At 43.6% G+C, this 24814-nt stretch overlaps 1 protein-coding gene across 2 annotated transcripts in view; it reads left to right on the top strand.

The window, feature by feature from the left end:
• MYO1F (myosin IF) overlaps positions 1-24814 on the top strand; it is a 228107-nt gene that overhangs the window by 166014 nt on the left and 37279 nt on the right. Inside the window, exons 13-21 of one of the 2 annotated variants that reach the window (XM_069976646.1) lie at positions 802-888; positions 5472-5639; positions 6391-6476; positions 7684-7765; positions 11579-11685; positions 11759-11857; positions 11942-12086; positions 19153-19267; positions 21387-21556. In XM_069976646.1, coding sequence (XP_069832747.1) covers positions 802-888; positions 5472-5639; positions 6391-6476; positions 7684-7765; positions 11579-11685; positions 11759-11857; positions 11942-12086; positions 19153-19267; positions 21387-21556 — 1059 coding nt within the window. The remainder of the gene's footprint in view (positions 1-801; positions 889-5471; positions 5640-6390; positions 6477-7683; positions 7766-11578; positions 11686-11758; positions 11858-11941; positions 12087-19152; positions 19268-21386; positions 21557-24814) is intronic. The other variant, XM_069976647.1, reaches the window with a different exon arrangement.

The following is a 24814-nucleotide window of genomic DNA, read 5'->3' as shown; positions in this document are numbered from 1 at the left end:
TTCCCCAGCATGAATAGGTTAGTCCTTCACCGCAGTCCCTACATGCAGTGCTCTAGCTGGACATGGCTAGGATCCTAGTAGTCAGAAGAAATAACAGAAGCCCCACACAAGGCTTTTGGTGGCAGACCAGGGCCTGGTTGCAACCTCTCAGCAGGCTCTGTGAAGATACTCTCTATCATACAATGTGGATAGACTGAACAGTAGACAAAAACTGACTTACCCAATGTCCCACCCCACTATATATATATATATATATATATATATATATATATATATATATATATATATAGGGCTAACGGGAGGATCCGATTGGACAATAGACAAGATAACCCTCTGCGATATGGGAATACTCCTGAGGTAGCTAGCTCAGGGATTGGTCAGTAGAAATCAGAAGACAGTGGCAGGAAGTACACAATCAATAATAGAGACATCAGTTAACCCTTATACACTTTTCGCTATTAGCTGTGCAACAGAACAGCGACATCTGGTGGCTTCAGTCTCAGCGGTTACACAGACATATGGTACTGACCTATACTTGTTTAGAAAAGACAGTGGAACCGCTCTGGGACACTGCAATAGAATATTCCCTGGACTGACTTTCAGTTGTTTTATCCCAGAAAACCCCTATAACTGTGGTACAATATTTGAGCACTTAGGTTCCCACTTTTGGCCAGAGCCCCACTTAGTCTAAATGTGGCCTTGTTTATGGTAAATCTGTACTATATCTAACTAGAACATTAACCCCCTTAAGGAACTTGCAATGAGTGGAATCAATTTATAAACTGCAAATTATATTTTCAGGAAGAATATGTTGCAGAAGGAATAAAATGGACCCCTATTCAGTACTTTAATAACAAAGTGGTGTGTGACCTCATTGAGAACAAGGTGGTGAGTATGAAGAGATGTTCAAAGCTCCATCCCCAGATCCCTATACTAAAGAACTAAAAAATATTCATTGGGTTTTTTTGTTTGTTTTTTTTGTTTTTAACCTCTCTATTTTCTCTCATAAAAAGATAACAATGTTGAAATTTACCATATAAACAATTCAGAAATAGAAAATTTACCCAGGCAGGGAAACTTGCAATCTATACATTGTACATGTTTACAAATTTAAAATACCTATTATCATCTCATTCTCATGATAATATATAAACTAGATATGAAATCTGTAAGTGTTACTTTGTTACCGGCCTCTTCAGAGTGGCTTTGGTGCCAGCCAATTAAAAGCAAAATCAATACCAGCCCTTTAAGAACTAATTCAGTACTGGCCCTTTAGGAGACAATTTGGTACTGGCCCTTTATAAGCAAATTCAATACCGACCTTTTAAGAGCAAATTCAGTTGTGGCCATTTAAAAGAGAATTCAGTACCAGCCCTTTAAAAACAACTTTGGCACTGTCCCTTTAAAAGCAACTTTGATACCACCCCTTTAAGAGCGACTTTGGTACCGTCCCTTTAATAGCGAATTTAGTACCACCCCTTTCAGAGGGACTTTGGTACCATCCCTTTAAGAGCTAATTTTGCCCCAGCCCTGCAAGAGCGTATTGGCACCATCCTTGTAAGTGTGACTTTGGCACCGTCTTTGTAAGTGCGACTTTAGCACTGTTCCTTTATGAGCGACTTTAGTGTCGCCCCTTTAGGAGCAGCTTTGGTACTGTTAAGAGCTAATTTGGCTAATTGCGAACAGTGAACAGCGTACATGAAAAGAGGGAAAAAAGTGCGCGGATTACCGATTTTATGTTACATTATATATAAAAAAGAAATTAATGAAAAGTGATCATAACGTCCGATCTTCACAAAAATTGTATTTTTAAAAACTAGAGATCATGTCGGAAAAAATGACACCCCATACAGCCCTGTAGGTGAAAAAATAAAACTTTTATAAGCGTCACAATAGGCCCATTTTATTAATATTTAATTGCCAAAAAAAAGGATTTCATTAAAAAAAAAATATATAACATTAGAGAATCTGTGTAACCTGCATGTGGTTGTGTTCGGACTGACCTATAAAATAATAGTATCATGTCGCTTTTACCATATAGTGCATTACTTAGACACAGGAACCCCCCAAACATTACCATATTGCATTCTTTTCTACGATTTCACCTATTTATATTTTCATAAATAATATATTTGGGATTCCGTCATACATGTTATGGTAAAATAAAAAAACGCCATTACAAAGTACAACTATTCCTGTAACAAACAAGCACTTACATGGCCTTGTAGATAGAAAACTGAAAGTGCTGGAGCTCTTAGAAGGGGAGGAGGGAAAAACGAAAGCGCAAAGATCAAAATTTGCGCAGTCAACTGGGTCATTTTGGACCTGGTCCTCAAAGGATTAAATACATGAATTCAATGAAGTTATATTGAGATGTAATATAACTTAGTTAAAATGTATATACATATTTTTATATACCAGCAGGAACGGGTAACATGACATGGGCCCCCTTGCTACCACCAATGCTTATATTTGTGTCCCCCATCTGTCACTAGAATGGACTGGAGGGACATAGATAGGAGTTGAATTAAAAAAAAAAAAAAAAAAAAAAAGAATGCCCTATTTCATGGCTCCCCCACTACTGCTAGCATTATACCACTGTGTAGGAGCCAGGGCATAACATTACAGGCCCGCTCAGCCAATTACTGGCTAAAGCAAGTGACCACTTTGACCACTGATTTGCTGATCGGGTTCATCCAATACAATAAGGAAAAAAAAAAAAAAAATTATATATATATATATATATTCAAATATAAAGAAAAATTTCTCCACGAACAAAATTCAAATCATTCAAAGAATGTAAATGATATGCAATAATAAACATATTTAGTATCATGCAGAAATGTCTGAAGTATTCAACTAATTATTGATCTTGCTTTGTGAACAGTGTAAGGCTAGGTCCACATTGTTTTTTTGGGGCGCCAAATTGATTCTTTGCCCTGGGTGCAGGAGAGCCTGGCTACACCTCTGGAAGGCCCTATCTTCTAGTTACTTTATCCACTGCACTTCTCACCTTCTCCCTCACTTATTGTGTCATTTACTTTATAACTTGTCCCGTTAAGGATTAGCTTAAAGAGTCACTGTCGTGAAATATTTTTTTTGCAGAAATCAAAAGTCCAGGCGATTTTAAGAAACTTGTAATTGGGTTTATTAGGCAAATATGCCATTATCTGCATTTAAAAAGCATTTTCCCAGGTCCCCCCTCCTCTCCTTTCTGTCATCCACTGCTCAGAATCAGGAAATCTCAGTCAGACACGTCCGGTCTGAGCTATGGAGAGGGGAGGGGGTGGAGAGACGGAGGAGATATGTCAGCAGCAGAGAGCAGAGAACAAAGGATTACACGGGGGGGGGGCTATTTAGAATGCTATTCAGAGGTCAGATAGGTCAGTGGTGACATCAGAGGAGAGAGCCAAATAATGTAGCTTTTAATAAATTCTTTGTTGTCCTGTTTTGGTGTCTCATTTCCCTCTCTCCATAGGAGTACAATTAAGATAGGGGGAGAGCTTCAAACTGCTTTTTCATGATAAAAATTCATTTTTCGGCTAATAAACCCAAATACAAAGTTTCTTAGAATCGCTTGGACTATTGATTTCTGCAAAAAAAAAATTTCACGACAGTGACCTCTTAGGGACATATGACGTACCCATACGTCATATGTCCCCAAGAGGTGTTCAGAGCGGGGCCACGCAAGATGGCGCTGACCCCGGCTCGGCACTTGTTTGTTTTCGGCTGCAGCAGCCGAAAGCAAACGAGTGCCAATCTCATTGATCTTTGCTGTATAACTATACAGCAAAGATCTCAATGAGAGATCAAAGTGTATATACTAGAAGTCCCCCAGGGGGGCTTCTAGTATAAGTGAAAAAAATAAAAATAAAGTGTTGTTGTAAAAAAAAAGCCCCCTCCCCTAATAAAAGTCTGAATCACCCCCCTTTTCCCAGGTTATAAATAAAAATAAATAAATAAACATGTTTGGTTTCGGCGCGTGCGTAATCGGCCAATCTATTAATTGATCTTGCACGGTAAACGGCGTAAGCGCAAAAAAATTGCAAAATTGCACATTTTTGGTCACATCAAATTCAGAAAAAATGTAATAAAAAGCGATCAAAAAGTCGTATATGCGCAATCAAGGTACCGATAGAAAGTAAACATCATGGCACAAAAAATGACACCTCGCACAGCCCCATAGACCAAAGGATAAAAGCGTTATAAGTATGGGAATGGGGCAATTTTAAGGAACATATATTTGTTAACAATGGTTTGAATTTTTTACAAGCCATCAGATACAATAAAAGTTATACATTTTATATATCATTTTAATCGTAACGACTTGAGGAACATACATAACAAGTCAGTTTTACCCCAGGGTGAATGGCGTACAAACAAATTCCCCCCAAATAAAATAAATCAGTTTTTTTGTTCAATTTCACCACACATTGAATTTTTTTCTAGTTTCGCAGTGTACTTTATGCAAAAATTCAGCCTGTCATTGCAAAGTACAATTAGTGACCCAAAAAATAAGGGCTCATGTGGGTTTCTAGGTGGAAAAATGCAAGTGCTATGGCCTTTTAAACACAAGGAGGAAAAAACGAAAACGCAAAAACGTTTCGTCTGGGACCGCGTCTGAGGGCGTGTTTACACAGACAGATTTTCCAATAGAATTATTGAAGCCAAAGCAAGGAACAGACTATAAAGAGAGAAAAGCTCATAAAGGAAAGACTGAAATTTCTCCTCTTCTCCACTCCATTCCTGGCTTTGTTTTCACTAATTGCAACAAAAAAATCTGTATGTGTGATGTGTTCAGACCCTGACTGATCGGGATAACAAGAGAATAGAGAGCCGCACTGCTGCGTAGTATGCCCCCCCACTCTGTTTCAGTAAAAAGTCAGACTTTTGTTATGAGTGCAACGGATTGCAGGACAAGACGAGAGAGGTCTGAACACTCAGACCCAGACAGATCAAAACTTTTGACATGTTTCTAATGTGTCCCTGCCCAGTGTGAATAGTGTTGTAGGAGAGCTGTCCAAGGTTTTTTTGTCTTTTAGTCTGTGTTGGGGGGAGGGGCTGCCTCTATTTGGTTGTGCACTCCACCCATCCGACCCTAGGGGATATTTTGGCCAGCATTAGTTGGACCCTTTATGCCCAGAACATAGGCTTATTATTAGCCCAGGAGAGGCCACAGTTAGGTCTCATCCCGTTTATAAGTACACCTTACTATGGTGGAGTGGTACACACTTTTGGAAATGGTATGCCAAAAGCCTCTTTATTTTTATGATGATTTTCTTTAGCAGTTGAGGGGGGGGGGGGATCTGCTTTTAGTGATTTTCATATCTGTATTGAATTTATGTTTTGCCATTAGCAACGAGATGTCGCATTTTTTGTGTTTTTGTGTGTCTCTCTGACATGTCAAAAGTTTTTTGAAACTACAGTGACACTTTAAGTATATAACAGTAGTGTCTCGTCTATCCACCCAGAATCCCCCAGGTATAATGAGTGTGCTGGATGATGTGTGTGCTACTATGCATGCTACAAGTGGGGGTGCAGATCAAACCTTATTGCAGAAACTCCAGGCAGCTGTGGGTACTCACGAGCACTTCAACAACTGGAATTCTGGCTTTGTTATCCATCACTATGCTGGGAAGGTAATTATTATCCAACACAAGTTAAAGGGAATCAGTCATCTCTATCATGCTCAGAGCTGTCTGGCTGTGCTGAGCTGCAGCATGCAGCCTGTCTTGCTGATTGATGTATATATTGATGTAAGTCTGATGTATGAGTCATGTACCTCAGTCAGTAAGTCAAGATATGAAGGGAGGTGAGATTCATTCTGTGGCTCAGCATAGCCTCATTGACGCTTGAGATCTGTGCATGATATAAAACTATCAGATTCCTTTTAACCTAAGTAAAGGGAAAAGGATTGGAAATATTTAATTTATATACAGATGATCATATTCTGTGCAATCTTAGGCCGACGACGGCTGTGGTTTATGCAAAACATTCGTTCTGGGAACATAGCCTTAGGGTGCGTTCACTGTGAGGAAAAAAAGATGGAAATTCCAAGCAGAATCCCTGTTGCAAACTTCGCTCGAAACTCTGGCTGCCTCAGTGTCTCACTGTTAAGTAAAGGACACCTCCGCTCTCCGCTAAAAGAATTGACATGCTAATACTTTCAGAGGAAAGCTGCAGAGAGCGGAGATGTCCTATACCTAACATTGAGACATTGAGGCAGGCGGAATTCCGAACGGAGTCCGCCGTGGGGATTCCGCTTGGATTTTCCACCTCTTTTCCTCAGTGTGAACGCACTCTTACAGACTACAGGCAATAATGCAGCAAATCAGTGCCATCTAAGAATCTCCTTGTATGCAAGCCTAACATTCCAAATGTTTTCTTTAGGTTTCATATGATATTGAGGGATTCTGCGAGAGGAATCGAGATGTTCTTTTCATAGACCTCATCGAACTGATGCAGAGCAGTGAGTAGTAAGTAGAGAATAACTCCTTTGTCAAGGTCACTTTGGGGAATAGTACTAAATTTCCAAGCAAATTAAAATGTAAATATGTAATCTAAGAGATTAATAAGAAGTTGGTTCCTCATATAATATGCAAATGAGCATTTTGTTGTTAGGTATATATGTAGCAGTATGAATAAAGCATATAGTGTAAAGACCTACAGTTATACACAGTGAAACCTCTTTGAGACAACCACCCAAAAATCTAGACCAGTAGTGTGTCTAGTTTAAATTGACTCAAAGAGGCAAAAAAATCTGTCAATAATAATAGTATTTATTTGTATAGTGCAGATTCCGCAGATTCTGCAGCGTGATTTAAAAAAAATATATAAAGTACCGTATTAAAATTCTAAATCAAGCAATCTGTTTTCTTCAGTTGTTTCTTTTTGGGAACTTTGTGTGTAATCAGAGCTTGTAAGATTTGCTCAGGGTCAAAGACATCAGTTTTTGAATTATAATACTTTATATATGTATTATTATTATTATTATTATTATTTTATTATTATTAATATATACAGTGGTGCATGATGAGCATAATTCGTTCTGGGTCCGTGCTTGTAATCCAAATCCACTCTAAAACCAAAGCAAATTTTCCCATAAGAAATCAAAGAAATGCAGACAATTGGTTCCACATCTCAAAAATAAATATTTATTATTCTGAATAACATGTAAAACTAATGAAACAAACATTCAGAAACAGCAGAATATGTGATATTATAAGTTACTGTACAGTAATGGAGAGGATGGGAAACACAAAGGCACCTGACAAAGGCACCTGACAGAGACTGCAGGGAGTATGAAGGAATGAGCAGGGCAGATGTGGGCACATACATGTAGCACTCTCTGTCCGGGGAGAGAGGGGTTACACCTATGGAAAGATTACCCCCATAGTCCTGTCCCCTGATGCAAGCCCCAGCCTGAAGTGGATTTGCTATGATTTGGAAGGTAAGGGAGACTTCCTGGGTCAGAGTACAGTGCTGTAGACCCCGCTATGCAGACCATTCCCCTCCACTCATGCTCCCACCCAGTACAGGGAGCTCTTAAACCAAAGCAATGCTCTTAAACCAAGTCACAATTTTGAAAAACTGTGAGCTCTTAAACCAAAACGTTCTTAAACCAAGTTACTCTTAAATCAAGGTACCACTGTACTTGAAAAAATACTTTCTTTTTCTCTCTAGCCAGTTCATACAGAGCCTTTTCCCAGAGAAATTGGATTCAGATAAGAAAAGTAGACCAACTACGGCAAGCTCAAAAATCAAGGTAATATTAGTCAAAACCTTGTGACTAAAGCACTAGCAGCATCTATAGAGCTAGGCTTTGTATAAGTTATAGGTGGTTACCCAGTGTCGAACTGGAGTGCCTCGGGCCCACCAAATCATTCTTGGGGCCGACCTTTCAGCCACCATACTTGACTTGATGTTAACATAAATAAAGGTCTATTTACATGCGATATGGGGCAGTGTAGGGCTCCACAGAGAGATGTGCGGCCGACAGCAATGATTTTTACAGCCACACAAAAGATCAAATAAGCCAACTATCAGGTATCAGGTAGCTGATCGCTGGTACATGGGCCGATCATCGGCTGAATAGGCTTCCTAGGAGCGCTTGTTACTGATAATTGGCCTGTGTAATCAGGTTATAATACAGTTTTCCTTGCATGTTAAGGCCATGTTCACACAAAGTATATTTTCGTAAAAGTAAGGCCGATTGCAACAACGGCTGTGATTAATATGAAAATATATACGTTACCTGGCCTCTATGGAATTCCAGCGCAGCAGAAAACTGACGCGTCAGTTTTCTGCGGCCGCTATTCATTGAATAGCGGCCGCAGAAAATCCTGTCAGTGCACACTATGGAGCGAGCGCGTCCAGCCGTTCGCTCCATAGTGTGCAGTGGGGAGTTCTGATGCAGGTGCATCAGAACTCTGCGACCCTAAAGATCATCCGGCCAGTACTGCAGTACTAGCAAGGATGATTTTTTTCAGAGATCGGCTGTTCCGTGACTCTAACGTAGTGTGAACATAACACTGTATACTTAGATACAAAAGTCATACAACTACCAATAACACTAGTATATACAGAGCAAATATGCCCACAAATAGTCTTCCATATAGATGGCCCCATGTGCATCTCCTAGAGAGCTCCTTTCTGTGTAGCCCCCCCCCCCCCCTCCTATAATGGATTTCACCCTCCATGCATCCCCTATAACAGGGGTAGGGAACCTTGGCTTTCCAGCTGATAAAAAACTACAACTCCCATCATGTGTGGACAGCTAAAGCTGTGGTTTTGCAACAGCTGGAGAGCCCAGGTTCCCTATCCCTGCTCTATAGTATATGGCCCCCCTCTGTGTAGTCCCCTTATAGATGCCACCCCTTTCTGTAGCCCCCCTTATAGACCCCTCTGTGTAGTCCATTATAGTAGATGCCACCCTTCTGCGCATGCCCTATTGTTGTCCGCCTATGTTTTGTCTCCTTTACAGATGGCACCTCTGTGTATTGCCTCTTATAGGTGTCTCTCTCTGTGTAGTGTGCCCTATAGATGGCCCCCGTGTTGTCCCCCTTATAGATGGCCCCCTCTGTCCCCCTTATAGATGCCCCCTGTCCAGTGCCCCTTATATATGTTGTTCCTGTTATAGATGGCCCCGTGTTGTCCCCCTTATAGATGACCCTCTCTGCCCCTGTCCAGTGCCCCTTATAGATGGCCCCATGTTGCCCCCTTTATATATGGCCCCCTGTGTTGTCTCCCTTATAGATGCCCCCCTGTGTTGTCCCCCTTATAGATGCCCCCCTGTGTTGTCCCCCTTATAGATGCCCCCCTGCGTTGTCCCCCTTATAGATGCCCCGTGTTTTCCCCCTGTATTGTCCCCCTTATAGATGCCCCCCCGTGTTGTCCCCCTTATAGATGGCCTCCCCTGTATTGTCCCCCTTATAAATGCCCCCTGTGTTGTCCATTCCCCATATAGGTAGCCTCTTCATGTTGTCCCTTTCTGATAAAAAGAAAAAACACAACTCACCTAACAACACACTCTCCCGTTGCTGTTCTCTTCTCCTCCCTTTCCCAACAAATGCGCAGCTCCCTGGGGGTGTCCCAGGGATTCCCAAGCAGCACACGCACCACTGAGCTCAGTGTGTGCCGATGGCTAAGACTTTCAGTACAGTTGGCATTCCACATGTGCTCCCTGTACCAGAAGTCCCAGCTGCCGCGGCACACACGGGTCTGCGTGCGATGCCTGGGACTCCCCAGGAGACCCCCCAGGGAGCAGCGCATCTGTCGGGGTCGGGGCCAGTCTGACACTGCCTCTTGTGTTTGTAAGCAAAACACTCCTTGCGGACACAAGTGTGATTGACAGGGTGGGAAGCCTATGGCTCCTTCCGCTGTCAATAAGAACACTGCTACATTTAACTGGAAGGTGCGGCACCTGGCGGCCAAACCACCCCAGGAGCAGAGGGCCCCGGCTGGGATTGCTAAGTGCAGACCACATTTCTGTAGTCTCCAGCCCTGTGTGCCCTGACTGGGCTCAGGGCCCACCGGGGCTTTTCCCAGCTCCCCGGTGGCCCAGTCTGAGTCTGGTATTTCCAGCATCATAAAAAACTGAGTAAATGACATAGAACAGCAAAAGCCCCTTCTGTATGTGCACTTGATATATCTACTGCCATTCCAGCATCACTGATCGCAATATTCTTGCTATCTCAGAAAACCCTGTGTATTTACACTAGGAGTTTTGGCAGCATAGTACTACACTTTACTATAAAAACCTAAAACACCTTCTCTGACATCAACAATCATAAGGAAGCATTGCAAATCCTTTAAAAGTTCAAAAAAATATAATGTACAGTTAATCGCAGGTGAAGTCTCAAAAAGTTCCAATCCACGGGAGCAAGGGAAATCAGCAATCAGCAATCTCCAGCTAGGTCTGTCAAACACCTCTAACATCTCTCCTCTAATATCTCTCATTTTTTTATGCTGTCTATTTGAAGAAAAAGGAACAGACACTGTGCAAGTATTAGAGAAAGGTTGGCCATGGCCATCCTCGCCAGTTTTGGTGGAATGGACTATTTTATTTGTATGGGGATGTCCTAACTTTCCCTTTACAAATGATGTCACTGACCAATCCCTTGGTTATCTCTAAACCCCTTCCTGACAAACTGGGCAGGAAGTATACAATGTATGCCTCCTGCTGGGCCTAAGCCAGGTGAGCGGCGGTAGAGGTGGTCCTGTACTTTGCCCTCTTCCCAGGCCCTTCACCATCTTTTGGTGCGTGGATTAGGTCCCTTGCCTCATTGGTGGAGCTGTTGAGGAGCTTTCACTCTGTCAGCATGGTCTCTGAGTGTTGGTGACAAGTAACAAGTAGTGGTTAAAGAAAGTAGCACCCTGAAGTGGCTTTCTCAACCAAGTTAACAGTCCCTCTCAATAAAATAAAATAAAATCTTACTGTCAGGCACTGGCGCCGCTCCCCACAAGGTGCTGCCCTAGGCACAGGACCAGAGGTGCCTAGTGGCAAATATGGCGCTGACTGGAGGTGCATGGCAGCAGCTTTCTCTCTTCACTCCAAATGAGCTATTAGCCAATGAAATAACTCAACCAAACAAGCATTTGACCAACAACTGTTGAGAGTGTATGGACACTTTAAAGGGGTTGTCCAGGGATCAGGAAATGTCTCACATCTTCATCTCCCTAGTGCTCATTTCTACTTTCCCCACATCCTGGAAGTATACTTTCGGAGATAAGAGGGGGTCAGTGTAAGTACCAATTATCACATGCAAGCAAATCCACGGACACACATAATGACCGGTGATGTCACTGATGATCATGACTTATACTCGCCTTTTCTCATCCCGGAAGCATACCGAGCTAGGGAGAAGTAAACAACAGATTTAAAGGGTTTCCAGGATCATAAAATGTGGCTGCTTTCTTTCAAAAACAGTGCCATACCTATCCTCACTTTGTGTATAGTATTATAACTTGGCTCCTTTGTATAAGACACAAGCTGGCAGAAATGTCATGCGTGTGGGTGTGTTCTGTTGAACTTGCCATTGGCTAGTATGCTAGTGATTAAAGTATGTCTTTTTTCCAGAAACAAGCCAATGACCTTGTCAACACTCTGATGAAATGCACACCACATTATATCCGATGTATCAAACCAAATGAGACTAAAAGGCCTAAAGACTGGGAAGAGAACAGGTTGGAAAATTGTTAAATAGGTATCATGCATGAACAGCATTTCACTGTTATACTAATTCTATGTATGTTCTAGAGTCAAACATCAAGTAGAATATTTGGGTCTTAAAGAAAACATCCGTGTACGTCGCGCTGGCTTTGCTTATCGAAGAGTTTTTAACAAATTTCTTCAAAGGTAGAGCAAACTAGTAACACAGAAGTGCTCAGATATAAAACCATGTTCTTGAGATCCTTAATGTTTCCTCTATTTTGCTATTAGGTATGCCATCCTGACACAAGAAACATGGCCGAGGTGGAGAGGAGATGAGCGTCAAGGCGTACAGCATCTCCTGAGATCCGTGAATATGGATGCTGATCAGTACCAGATGGGAAAGACCAAAGTGTTTGTGAAGAATCCAGAATCAGTATGCATTCTGTTAAATGATAAACACTTATGCTTAATATATTATTCTGTTTTGATGGTACAGCATAAAGAGGTGACTGCCTATACATTCCATAATAAAAAGGGAATGTGTCACCAACATTTTCTTTTACTGATTAGAGTCAGCAACTAAAATGTGTTCTTTTATTCTAATCTGTTTCTATATTCTGAGTGTAATTTTTTTTGTATATTGTTTTGGGCTGTCTTTAACAGCATTTAGTGACATGCTTTACAGCATGACTCGTGGACATAAAAAACAATAGACAGACTCAGTCCCCTTGAGTGCGCTTTGTGACCTGTGAAGAGGTTATTCCACAGGAAGCTGCTATTGTCTCCTCTATCTACTGTGTCACATGTCGCTGTAATGCTGTACAGATCACAAGACTCAGCTTAGTTTTGGTCCCAGATTTCAGGATTATTTATAATATAGATGGAAAATGGAAAATTTGAAAAATGTCACCAACAATCTTTTAATAAAATATGTCACGGCGCGACCGTGGCGTTTAAGTGTAAGTGACAGGTGGAGTCCCCTGTCACTTACCGATCAAGACCCCCGCACAGGCAGGCTCAATGAGCAGATCGCCGATAACGCTGATCAATGCTATGCCTATGGCATAGCAATGATCAGTGTAAAAATCAAACTAATGTATGTACAAGTCCCCCAAAGGGACTTCAAATGTGTAAAAAAAAAAAAAAGTTAAAAACACTAACACACTACCCCCAAACCCCTCCCCCAATAAAAGTTGAAATCACCCCCCTTTCCCATTATATAAATAAAACATATAAAAATAAATAAATAGATAAACATATAATATACCGTAGCGTGCGTAATTGTCCAATCTATTAAAATATAACAAGCGTCATTGCGAACGGTAAACGGCGTAGACGAAAAGAGGCGAAAAAGTGCGCGGATTACCGATTTTATGTTACATTATTTATAAAAAAAATTTTTATAAAAAGTGATCAAAACGTCCGATCTTCACAAATATGGTATTAATAAAAACTAGAGATCATGGCGGAAAAAATGACACCCCATACAGCCCCGTAGGTGAAAAAATAAAACCGCTATAAGCGTCACAATAGGCCCATTTTATTTATAATTAATTGCCAAAAAAAAGGATTTCATTAAAAAAAAATATATAACATTAGAGAATCTGTGTAAACCTGCATATGGTTGTGTTCGGGCTGACCTATAGAATAATTGTATAATGTTGCTTTTACCATATAGTGCATTACGTAGACACAGGAACCCCCCAAACGTTACCATATTGCATTCTTTTTTACGATTTCACCTATTTATATCTTCATAAATAATATATTTGGGATTCCGTCATACATGTGATGGTAAAATGAAAGACGCCATTACAAAGTACAACTATTCCTGTAAAAAACAAGCACTTACATGGCCTGTAGATAGAAATCTGAGAGTGTTGGAGCTCTTAGAAGGGGAGGAGGGAAAAACGAAAACACCAAGATCAAAATTTGCGCGGTCCACTGGTCATTTTGGGCCTGGTCCTCAAAGGGTTAACTACTCACACCCAGTATTTTCATATCTATATTTTATTTTTCATTAGACAATATCATGCCTAGTCTAAACATGTTCCAGTTTTTCTCTAGACATAAAAGGGGTTTTCAATATAATGAGACTGGAAATGGCTTGAGGATGTGTTTACACATGGCATTATTTTATGTGTTTTTGATGCATTTTTGCAGCAATATTCCTGCAATTTTGCCGCCAATTGCACAATCATGGTAAAATCTATGAAAATCGCATCAAACATGGCAGTATTTTACCACGAATGCATAATTCACATTAAAAATAGCAGGAGAAATCACTGCAAAAATGCACCAATAATGGCAGGTGTAGACACAGTCCACGACTATGTTCCCAAAACATCTTTTTTTCACTGCTGAGATTCAAATAACAGCCGGTATTTTATTGGCAGGGTGGTGGTAGTCAGACTGCTGCTGATCTATTATCAAGGCAACACTGAGGTTAGACTATACATTTTAAAAGGTTGGATAAGCAATTTAAATAATAGTTTATTCTGATGTTTTTCACGTTGACTTATTACACCTAGCCTCTGCTGAATTGTATATATGTGTTTCTTTCAATACTTTCTTTTATATCATGAATGATAAAGAGACCTACATTGTCTCAAAAGCTTGTCATTTTATACAATTTCAGGTTTTTTTTGTTAGCCATTAACAGGTATCATTGTGGCTTGTGGTTCGTCTTAACGGGGTTTTCTGATTAAAACATACTTGTTCATATGGGGCCATATGAACGGCATGTGTGAAATAAAGCAACATATCTTGCAAATCTAATTCCTAGGCCAAAAAGAGGGACATGTAAGGGGCAAAGAGGGACAAAGGGACTTGGCTCAAAAGTGGGGACTGTTCCTCCAAAAGAGGGACATTTGGGAGGTATGCATAAAATGTGACCAAGCCCTACCCCATGTCCTCCATAGCAATATAAAGGCTGGCTTACCCAGGGATAGGGGCACAAGCACAGGTTTTTCCATGCCGGCCATCAGATGGACAGAATCACCAAAAAGCAGGACAGCACAGCCTGCAGGAGTGTAGTCTGATTTTAGCTCTATGAAGTACACTGGGAGCTGCAGTCAATAAGTGCCGTAAGTACAGGGAGCTACTGTCAGTAAGTGCCGTGAGTACACAGGGAGCTGCTGTCAGTAAGTCCAGTGAGTACACAGGGAGCTGCTGTCAGTAAGTGCAGTGAGTACACAGGGAGCTGCTGTCAGTAAGTGCAGTGAGTACACAGGGAGCTGCTGTCAGTAAGTGCAGTGAGTACACAGGGAGCTGCAGTCAATAAGTGCCGTGAGTACAGGGAGCTACTGTCAGTAAGTGCCGTTAGTACACAGGGAGCTGCTGTCAGTAAGTGCCGTGAGTACACAGGGAGCTGCTGTCAGTAAGTGCAGTGAGTACACAGGGAGCTGCTGTCAGTAAGTGCAGTGAGTACACAGGGAGCTGCTGTCAGTAAGTGCAGTGAGTACACAGGGTGCTTCTGTCAGTAAGTGCAGTGAGTACACAGGGAGCTGCTGTCAGTAAGTGCAGTGAGTACAGGGAACTGCTTTAAGTGCAGTGAGTACACAGGGAGCTGCTGTCAGTGAGTGCAGTGAGTACACAGGGAACTGCTGTCAGTAAGTGCCGTGAGTACACAGGGAGCTGCTGTCAGTAAGTGCCGTGAGTACACAGGGAGCTGCTGTCAGTAAGTGCCGTGAGTACACAGGGAGCTGCTGTCAGTAAGTGCAGTGAGTACACAGGGAGCTGCTGTCAGTAAGTGCAGTGAGTACACAGGGAGCTGCTGTCAGTAAGTGCAGTGAGTACACAGGGTGCTTCTGTCAGTAAGTGCAGTGAGTACACAGGGAGCTGCTGTCAGGAAGTGCAGTGAGTACAGGGAACTGCTGTCAGTAAGTGCAGTGAGTACACAGGGAGCTGCTGTCAGTGAGTGCAAATAGAACACATAGAGCTGCTGTCAGTGAGTGCAATGAGTACACATGGAGCTGCTGTCAGTAAGTGCAGTGAGTACACAGGCAACTTCTGTCAGTAAGTGCAGTAAGTACAGGAAAACACTATCAGTAAGAGCAATGAGTACACATGGAGCTGCTGTCAGTAAGTGCAGCTAGTACACAGGGAGCTGCTGTCAGTAAGTGCAATGAGTACACACGGAGCTGCTGTCAGTAAGTGCAGTGTATACATGGAGCTGCTGTCAGTAACTGCAGTGAGTACACAGGGAGCAGCTGTCAGTAAGTGCAGTGAGTACACAAGGAGCTGCAGTCAGTAAGTGCAGTGAGTACACAGGGAGCTGCTGTCAGTAAGTTCAGTGAGTATACAGGGAGCAGCTGTCAGTAAGTGCAGTGAGTACACAAGGAGCTGCTGTCAGTAAGTGCACTGAATACATAGGGAGCTGCTGTCAGTAAGTGCAGTGAGTACACAGGGAGCTGCTGTCAGTAAGTGCAGTGAATACATAGGGAGCTGCTGTCAGTAAGTGCAGTGAGTACACAGTGAGCTGCTGTCAGTTAGTGCAGTGAGTACACAGGGAGCTGCTGTCAGTAAGTGCAGTTAGTACACAGGGAGCTGCTGTCAGTAAGTGCAATGAGTACACACGGAGCTGCTGTCAGTAAGTGCAGTGTATACATGGAGCTGCTGTCAGTAAGTGCAGTGAGTACACAGGGAGATTGTACAGGGAGCTGCTGTCAGTAAGTGCAGTGAGTACACAGGGAGCAGCTGTCAGTAAGTGCAGTGAGTGCACAAGGAGCTGCTGTCAGTAAGTGCACTGAATACATAGGGAGCTGCTGTCAGTAAGTGCAGTGAGTACACAAGGAGCTGCTGTCAGTAAGTGCAGTGAGTACACATGGAGCTGCTGTCAGTAAGTGTAGTGAGTACACAGGGAGCAGCTGTCAGTAAGTGCAGTGAGTACACAAGGAGCTTCTGTCAGTAAGTGCACTGAATACATATGGAGCTGCTGTCAGTAAGTGCAGTGAGTACACAGGGAGCTGCTGTCAGTAAGTGCAGTGAGTACACATGGAGCTGCTGTCAGTAAGTGCAGTGAGTACACAGGGAGCTGCTGTCAGTAAGTGCAGTGAGTGCACAAGGAGCTGCTGTCAGTAAGTGCACTGAATACATAGGAAGCTGCTGTCAGTAAGTGCAGTGAGTACACATGGAGCTGCTGTCAGTAAGTGCAGTGAGTACACAGGGAGCTGCTGTCAGTAAGTGCAGTGAGTGCACAAGGAGCTGCTGTCAGTAAGTGCACTGAATACATAGGGAGCTGCTGTCAGTAAGTGCAGTGAGTACACAGTGAGCTGCTGGTAGTTAGTGCACTGAATACATAGGGAGCTGCTGTCAGTGAGTGCAGTGAGTACACAAGGAGCTGCTGTCAGTAAGTGCAGTGAGTACACAGGGAGCTGCTGTCAGTAAGTGCAGTGAATACATAGGAAGCTGCTGTCAATAAGTGCAGTGAGTACACAGGGAGCTGCTGTCAGTAAGTGCTGTGTATACAGGCTGCTGTCAGTAAGTGTAGTGAGTTCACAGGGAGCTGCTGTCAGTAAGTGCAGTGAGTACACTTACTAATGCTGCGTTTACACGGAACGATAATTGGCCCAATCGTACGATTAACGATGTCGGAGTAACGATTTTTTTCCATAACGGTCAGCGTTTAGACGGTACAATATATCGTACAGAAATTCGTTTTGCGATCGCTTAACCCCTTAACGACATAGGGCGTATATTGTTATCCCGGAGGAGGGATCTCAGTTTCTGAAGCCGGCCGGGAACTGCTCCAAGATGGCGCCGTCCCCGACTCGGCACTCGTTTACTTCCGGCTGCAGCAGCCGGAAGTAAACAAGTGCCTATCTCATGGATCTCTGCAGCATATCTATGCTGCAGAGATCTCAATGAGAGATCAAAGCACTTATACTAGAAGTCCCCTAGGGGGGCTTCTAGTATAAGTGTAAAAGTAAAAAAAGAAAGTATTGTTATTAGTAAAAATCCCCCTCCCCTAATAAAAGTCTGAATCACACCCCTTTTCCCAGGTTATAAATAAAAGTAAATAAATAAATAAATAAACAAACATGTTTGCTATCGCCGCGTGCGTAATCGCCCGAACTATTAATTAATCACGTTCCTGAATTTGTCCAGAATAAAATCCTATACTATACTATACTAAGACAAATATTAGTATTAAGCCAAAAATTCAGGTTTGGCCAAAACCCAACACTTGGAATTTGACTTCTGGTGACTGGCAATATTGGAAGGGCTGCATCCAACTTTTCCAGGTAATAAGAGTCAAATTTTTGGGCCAAACCAATCATTCAGCAAGTTCGCTCAACACTAGGAGATATCAGCTCTACAACATCATCTCTGCAGACTTTACAAGTGACGACAGTGCAGTTATATCCATTGACTTACAGGGGACATCTACTCTGATTGAAGATGTCAACCTTTCTTTTTCATCCAGCCTCAACCACGACTCTTCTCTGCAGAATCTGCCAGAGAAACATATTAGGTTACTTGCTCCAGCACTTTTAGTATAAAATGCATGCAATAGTTGGGTCCCCTCTGTGACCAATATAGAACTTAGGTCACCTTGTGCCCCATATAGTAGTCAGGTCCCCTCTGTGCCCTCCTAGCTTAGTTAGGTCCCCTCTGTATCCCCCTATAATAGTTAGACCCCCTTAGTGCATCTATATAGTAGTTGGGTCCCTCTATGCATCCATATAGTAGTTAGGCCTGTGCAGGTAGTGCCGCCAGTAGATACTATCCCCCCTGGTAGTTAGCCCCCCAGTAAAGAGTATGCCCCATGTCGGTACCCCCAACCCACCCACACACACACACACACACACACACACACACACACACACACACACACACACACTGCGGCATTCCTGTACTAAGTGCCCCAGCTGCCCCATAATTTATATGCAAAAGTAAGTAATTCTTCTGTAGGTAGCATTCCTATGTAGACATCATCCAGTAGGTAGTCCCCCTGGTAGTTACCCTTCCAGAAGAGAAAATCCCCATGTAGGTAAGACCCTAAATTAAGCAGTCACTTCCCCATGTAGGTATCCCCCTGTCCAAAAAAAAAAAAAATCTTACCATCTGCCTTACCATGTAGGTACCCCCCTGTAGGTAGTCCTGCTGGTTGTTGGATCCCCCCATAAATAGAATTCACCATGTAAGTAATCCCCCAGTTGGCAGCCACTCCCAGTGCTTACAGTTAAAGTACAAGCCAGAGCACTGCAGGGGGGGGGGGGGGGCACCCAGGAGTAGGGGGGGGGCACCCAGGAGTAGGGGACCCCAGCACTTGGTCCGGTTTGCTGGGTGCTGATGTCAGCCCTGTTTATAGTTGTAAGAAGGCATTAAATTATGACAGTATGGCCTAGCCAGTCATGCTGTTGATGAGCAAGAATATTAATCATAGGGTTGCTGCCCACCAGTTTCAGTAAGGGAAAAATATCCAGGGGGGAGCTGGTTTTACATAGTGTTTTCATATCCTTCTATTAATCTATTAACTCTTATTGTCTCTGTAGTTGTTCCTATTGGAGGAAATGAGAGAGAGAAAGTTTGATTCCTATGCCAGAGCTATCCAGAAAGCTTGGAGGAAATACATTGCCAAAAGGAAATATGAGCAGATGCGGGAAGAAGGTGGTTAACAGTAACAAAAGACCAATGCATTTACTTGCTACAGTATATAGTATAGGCAATATTTTGATAAGCTAAACAATTTAAAACCTTGCTTCGCTTAAAGGAGACAGGCTCCCGACCCCCAGCTAGATCCCCTTATACTGACCTCATCCCGCCGAGTCCCGCTCCCGGGACGGAGATATCCTGGTCAAAAGCCGAAACGCGCGCTGTGGAGATAGGTCCAGCGTCCATAGAGAATGAATGGAGCCGTGCGCGCTCTGCAGCGATGAGTCCGGCTCCATTCATTCTCTATGGATGCCGGACTTATCTTGCTTCTGACCAGGATATCTCCATCCCGGGAGCGGGACTCTGCGGGATGAGGTCAGTATAAGGGATCTAGTTGGGGGTCGGAAGCCTGTCACCCCGGCACGGGGGTGGGGGGGGGGGGGGGTGACAGGTCCTCTTTAAGCCCTATTACACAGAATCTGCCCAATGAGACAGTTTTGGCAGATTATCACTCTGTGTAATAAAGACAATAATCAGCCGATGAAACAATCAATGAGTATCTTTGTTGTTGAACCTGCTGAAAAATCATTGGCCGCCGACTGTGTAAAAAAAATAATAAAGTTTATACATACTGAACCTGTTCATGCTCCATGTGTTCTTCCCGCATCTGCCTGGTCCCTGCAGCCATCATTGGAACTTCTGAGCCGGTCTATGAAGTGACAGGCTGGCTGCAGTGCTGTCTCGTCTTGGCCAGTGATTGGCTGAGTGGCTTGTCACTTCAGAGACCGGCTCGGAAGTTCCAGCAGAAGCTGTGGGCAGAAGCAGGAAGAACAATGGGGATCGTTGACAGGTATAGTATGTATAAACTTTATTATTTTACACATTTAAAACAAGGGCTGCACGTACATTGCTAACAATATATATACAGCTCTTGTAGCATGATTATCAAGCCGAGCCATAGGCTCTTTTAGAGCTTGCTCTATCCTGGTTATTTTGCTCTCCTTCACAAAGCGTTTTCCCTGCTTCTTCATTTTAGCTTTATAACTTGCTCAGCACTACAGACATGGGTAGATAGAGCAGATAAAAAATATGATACATACTGTATGACTTAGCTGATGGCCACTTTCAAAATTATTAAATTAATTCCAAATTCATGTTATACAGACCATGCTAAGGCTAGATTCATGCTGTGTCAGGCTCCATGGCATTTGCCGTTTGAGAAACATGGACCACTGAAACCATTGGACACAAACAGAGCTTGATAAACTCCATTGACTTTAGTACGGTCAATTGGGTTATCTGCTTATGTTCACCATTTTGCAATTGTGTAATGAGACCTGAGATCCTGCGTGGAGGATTCTGAATGGAGCCTCTGACACAATGTGAACCTATCGCTAAACCCTGTACATCAATCATGCAAAACAGGATGGGGAGGAGAAGGTGTGCATGCTGCAGCTCAGCAGGACCTATACGGCTTATGTTCTTAGGAATACATGATTTTATAACTTTGCAAATTGCCATAATTTAAAAGACAGGAATCATTTGTTTTAATTCCAAACTTGTCCAAGGCACTCAATCTCATAAATCTCATGTTCCTTTATTAGTTGTTCACAAGTACAAGAAGTCCAATTAGAAAATAGCATGTACAGCAATGGGCATATGCTTTGACAAAGACGGTGACGTTGAAACGTGTTGCTGTACACGCTATTTTCTAACTTGGTAACGACTAATAAAGGAACATGATTTTATGAGATTGAGTGCCTTAGACAAATTTTCTTGGAATTTGAATTGTTAGCTCTACCTAGCAAGCTCCTAGGATCCGTGTGCACCTCCCTTACCTTTTTGAGACACAACCAGAACAGGTATGCAAGTTCATGGATTTTTATATTTTGAGTGATGAACCCACTTTTGAATGTATTAATCTGTTTTATCTACCTTAAGCTACCTTAGCTATCTTCACTTGTCTGCAGTTCTGAACATAATCAAGATATGAATGACTTTTAAACAGTGTAATTCCTTTTCATTTTTAGTAGTAAAGTATAGATATTTATAATATCACTATAATTTATAATTATAATATCAATATATAAAGCAGGTAACAAATATAATCCTTTTCTGTTTTTCATTACTCTAGCCTCCAACATTTTGTATGAATTCAAAGAACGACGGAGAAACAGCATTAATCGCAACTTTGTTGGTGACTATCTGGGTATGGAAGATAAGCCAGAGCTCCGACAGTTCATGGCTAAGCGGGAAAGGGTAGACTTTGCGGACTCCATTAACAAATATGACAGACGATTTAAGGTATGAAAATGTCTTCTTCTTCTGCTTCTTTTTTCCTTTTTTCCCCCCAAAATGCTTTGCGCACAGACTCCATTCAAACTGTGTCTCAAAGCCTTCAGCTGTGAGAGGTGTGCTAAGTTTTTTTTTGTTTCAGATTTGTCATTTTTAAGAAATTTACTTTAAGGGTAGCTTCACACATACAGGATCCGCAGTGAATTTCACGCTGCGAGTTTGCATCAAAATCCGCTGCGGATCATGGTAGTGTGAAGTGAATGGGTCACATACCCCCATCGGAATTTTCATTCTGCTGCCAGTATGTGACCCGGCCCCTTTAATCCCCCGCATCCTGCCGCCCGCAGCATACATTACCTGTTCTGGGCGTGCACTGATTGGCTGATGGGAAACAAGGGGAGCCGGAAGCCTCACACACAGCCATGGCGTCGAGCAGGTAATGTATGCTCTGGGCCTGGGGTCTGCGGGATGCGGGGGGTTAAAGGGGCCGAGTCAAATATTGGCAGCGGAATGAAAATTCCTTTTGGGGTATGGGACCCATTCCTTTCACACTACGAAGATCCGCAGTGGATTTCGCTGCAAACTCGCAGCGTGAAATCCGCTGCCGATCCTGTACATGTGAAACTACCCTTAAGACCCAAAATTTCCCATAGGAAATAATGGCCACACTGTACAGCACTAACAGCCAATCACAGCACATATGCAAAGAGCTGAAATGTGGCAGCCAATAGAAACTCTCAGGTCTTGTCAGTCAATGCCTGACAACATCCAGGCATCACATGTCCACTAGATGTAGAAGATAGAAGGTCCTTAACGATTTTGTATCACTGACATAAGTAAGATTGTCATGGTAACCGAGCAATGTGCTTTACCATTGTAAGGCTGCTGTGGATATCACTGTTAAGGAGTCGGTTTCAAAGTCAGTGTTATAGGGCCAGTACTGAATTAGCTCTTAAAGGGCCGGCACCAAAGTCGTTTTTAAAGAGACGGCACCAAAGTCGCTCTTAAAGGGACTGAACCCAAGTTGCTCACAACACCAAAGTCTCTCCTAAACCCTTAATGACCCATGACGTATCGGATACATCATGCAATCTGCAGTCAGGGACTGCGGCTATTAGGACTTTTAAATGCAGCTGCCATCTTTGACAGCTACATTTAATGGTCCTAATTAGCGGGTGTTGTGTTTGGCCACACCCGCTAATTAGGACCATTAAATGTAGCTGTCAAAGATGACAGCTGCATTTAAAAGTCCTTAATAGCGATCACCTTGTGGTCTAGTGGCTGGATCCCCCCCCCATGATGCGATCGTGGGGGGGGGGGGGGGGATTCCTTCCTCTTACCAGTACAGGACTCAGCGTGGGAATGGCGCACACTGTGTGTTGCACACTGTCTGCGCCAGAGGTTTCCAAAGCTCTCCCGGCCGCCCAGCGCCTCATCGGAGAAGCTTGGAGATGCTCGGCTGTCAGGAGAGCTTCGGGAAAATAATAGAGACAGCGGGGACTTTCGGCGCCTCTGCCATTCTCCCGAAAAGCTCTCCTGGCAGTCGAGCGTCTCCAAGCTTCTCCGATGAGGCGCTGGGCGGCTGGGAGAGCTTCACACTCCCTGCGCCAAGAACGTGACGGGGGACGAGTGGCTGCCGGGAATGGATCACAGGTGAGTTAAATAGTTTGTTCTTTTATTGTTCAACTTCAGTTAACCCCTGCCTGACCGCAGCAGGGCTCCTGCTAGTAAACCTCCCCTGCTTCTTGGGGCCCCTCTCAGTCAACCATGCTTCTGGCCGGGGATGGTTGTGCCCTCACTTCTCTTCCTATGATGCACAGCGCTGCAGACAGGGGAGGAGGGGGAGCCATGTAATGAGAGGAGCCGAGCGATCCTGCAACTGCATGGCTGCCAGGTGTATGGCTGACTGTAAAGAGGAGCAGCAGCAGCTGACTGACTGACTGACAGTGAGTGATCATCATCATCATCATCATCATCATCAGTGTGTCTGTCAGGCTGCTGTGTGCTGTAAGTTGGAGAGGGCAGACTGAGTGAGAGAAGTACAGAGCACCCCCCTCCTGATGCTGGAGACTGGACATCTCTGTACAGGCAGCAGCTTCAGGAATGATTTTAAGTTTGTTTTCTGCCAATGACTTTGCCCCCCTCCCCTGTGCAGAGCTCAATTCCAGCATGCCTGTTCCTTTTATTCATCTACCCCCTAAACAGCAACATACAGTAAATGTGTCCCATCTGTGCCCCAACAGTGGCACCTCCAGTGTGTTATCTCCCCCCCCCCCACCCCACCCACCCAGAGTGCCTGCAGTCTTTTACCTCCCTCTAGGCTGCCTTCACATGTCCCATAAAATTGACCGGATCCGTGACCACAGACAAGTTTAGGGACCATTGAAGTGAATGCAGCTATACACATGATCCTTGCCGCGCCCCACACCATGTAAAAATAAGACATGTCCTAGTGCGGACCACGGCACGGATCACCCCCCACCCCTGCCGACTGCATGGCATCTGAATAGGGTAACTTTGTAACCTACAAGTGACTGGGTCCCAATAGCTGCAAGAAAGCCATCTCCGGTCATAACACGACCCTGTTCGGTTATGCCCAACCAAAGCCCAACCAGATCCACTATAGCTAAAGGTGTCTAAACACCTTACGCTAAAGTCAGCTAAACACGCCAGCAGCTTCAGCCTATTGTATAAAGTATATGGCAGCCTCCCAACTGTCCAACAACAGATAAACAACAGATAAAGTAAGTAGAGATAAGGGCTGGGTGTGCTGGATTTTGCCACCCCACTATGTTATATAGATAGATAGACACTTATGGGCCTATTACACGGGTCGATAGAGGAGCAAACGAGCGCTCGTTTGCTCCTCGTTCCCCGCTCGCTGCCGCCGCTATTCAGCTTGGCTGCAGCGAGCGGGTGAGTGTGTGTGGGGGGGGGGGGGGGGGGGGGCGCGGCGGGGGGGGGGCTGCCCGGGGGATCGCTAGATCGTCCGGGCAGCCCATAGGATATAGCAGCGTCTGCTGCCGACACTCCTATTCAATGGAGCGACGGCAGCAGATCGCTGCTATATCAGTCGCTTGTTTTTCAACATGTTGAAAAACAAGCGACTGCAACGATCAGCCGATATGAACGATGTTGGCTGATCGTTGCACTCTATTCCACGGGACGATTATCGTCCGTAGCGGCCGATATCGGCTGAATACGAACGATAATCGTTCCGTGAAATAGGGCCTATAGATGGACAGACAGACAGACAGACAGACAGAT

The sequence above is a fragment of the Dendropsophus ebraccatus genome, chromosome 7 (assembly GCF_027789765.1).
Source record: "Dendropsophus ebraccatus isolate aDenEbr1 chromosome 7, aDenEbr1.pat, whole genome shotgun sequence".
Classification (NCBI taxonomy): domain Eukaryota; kingdom Metazoa; phylum Chordata; class Amphibia; order Anura; family Hylidae; genus Dendropsophus; species Dendropsophus ebraccatus.
This window is presented reverse-complemented; position numbering and strand designations above follow the sequence as displayed.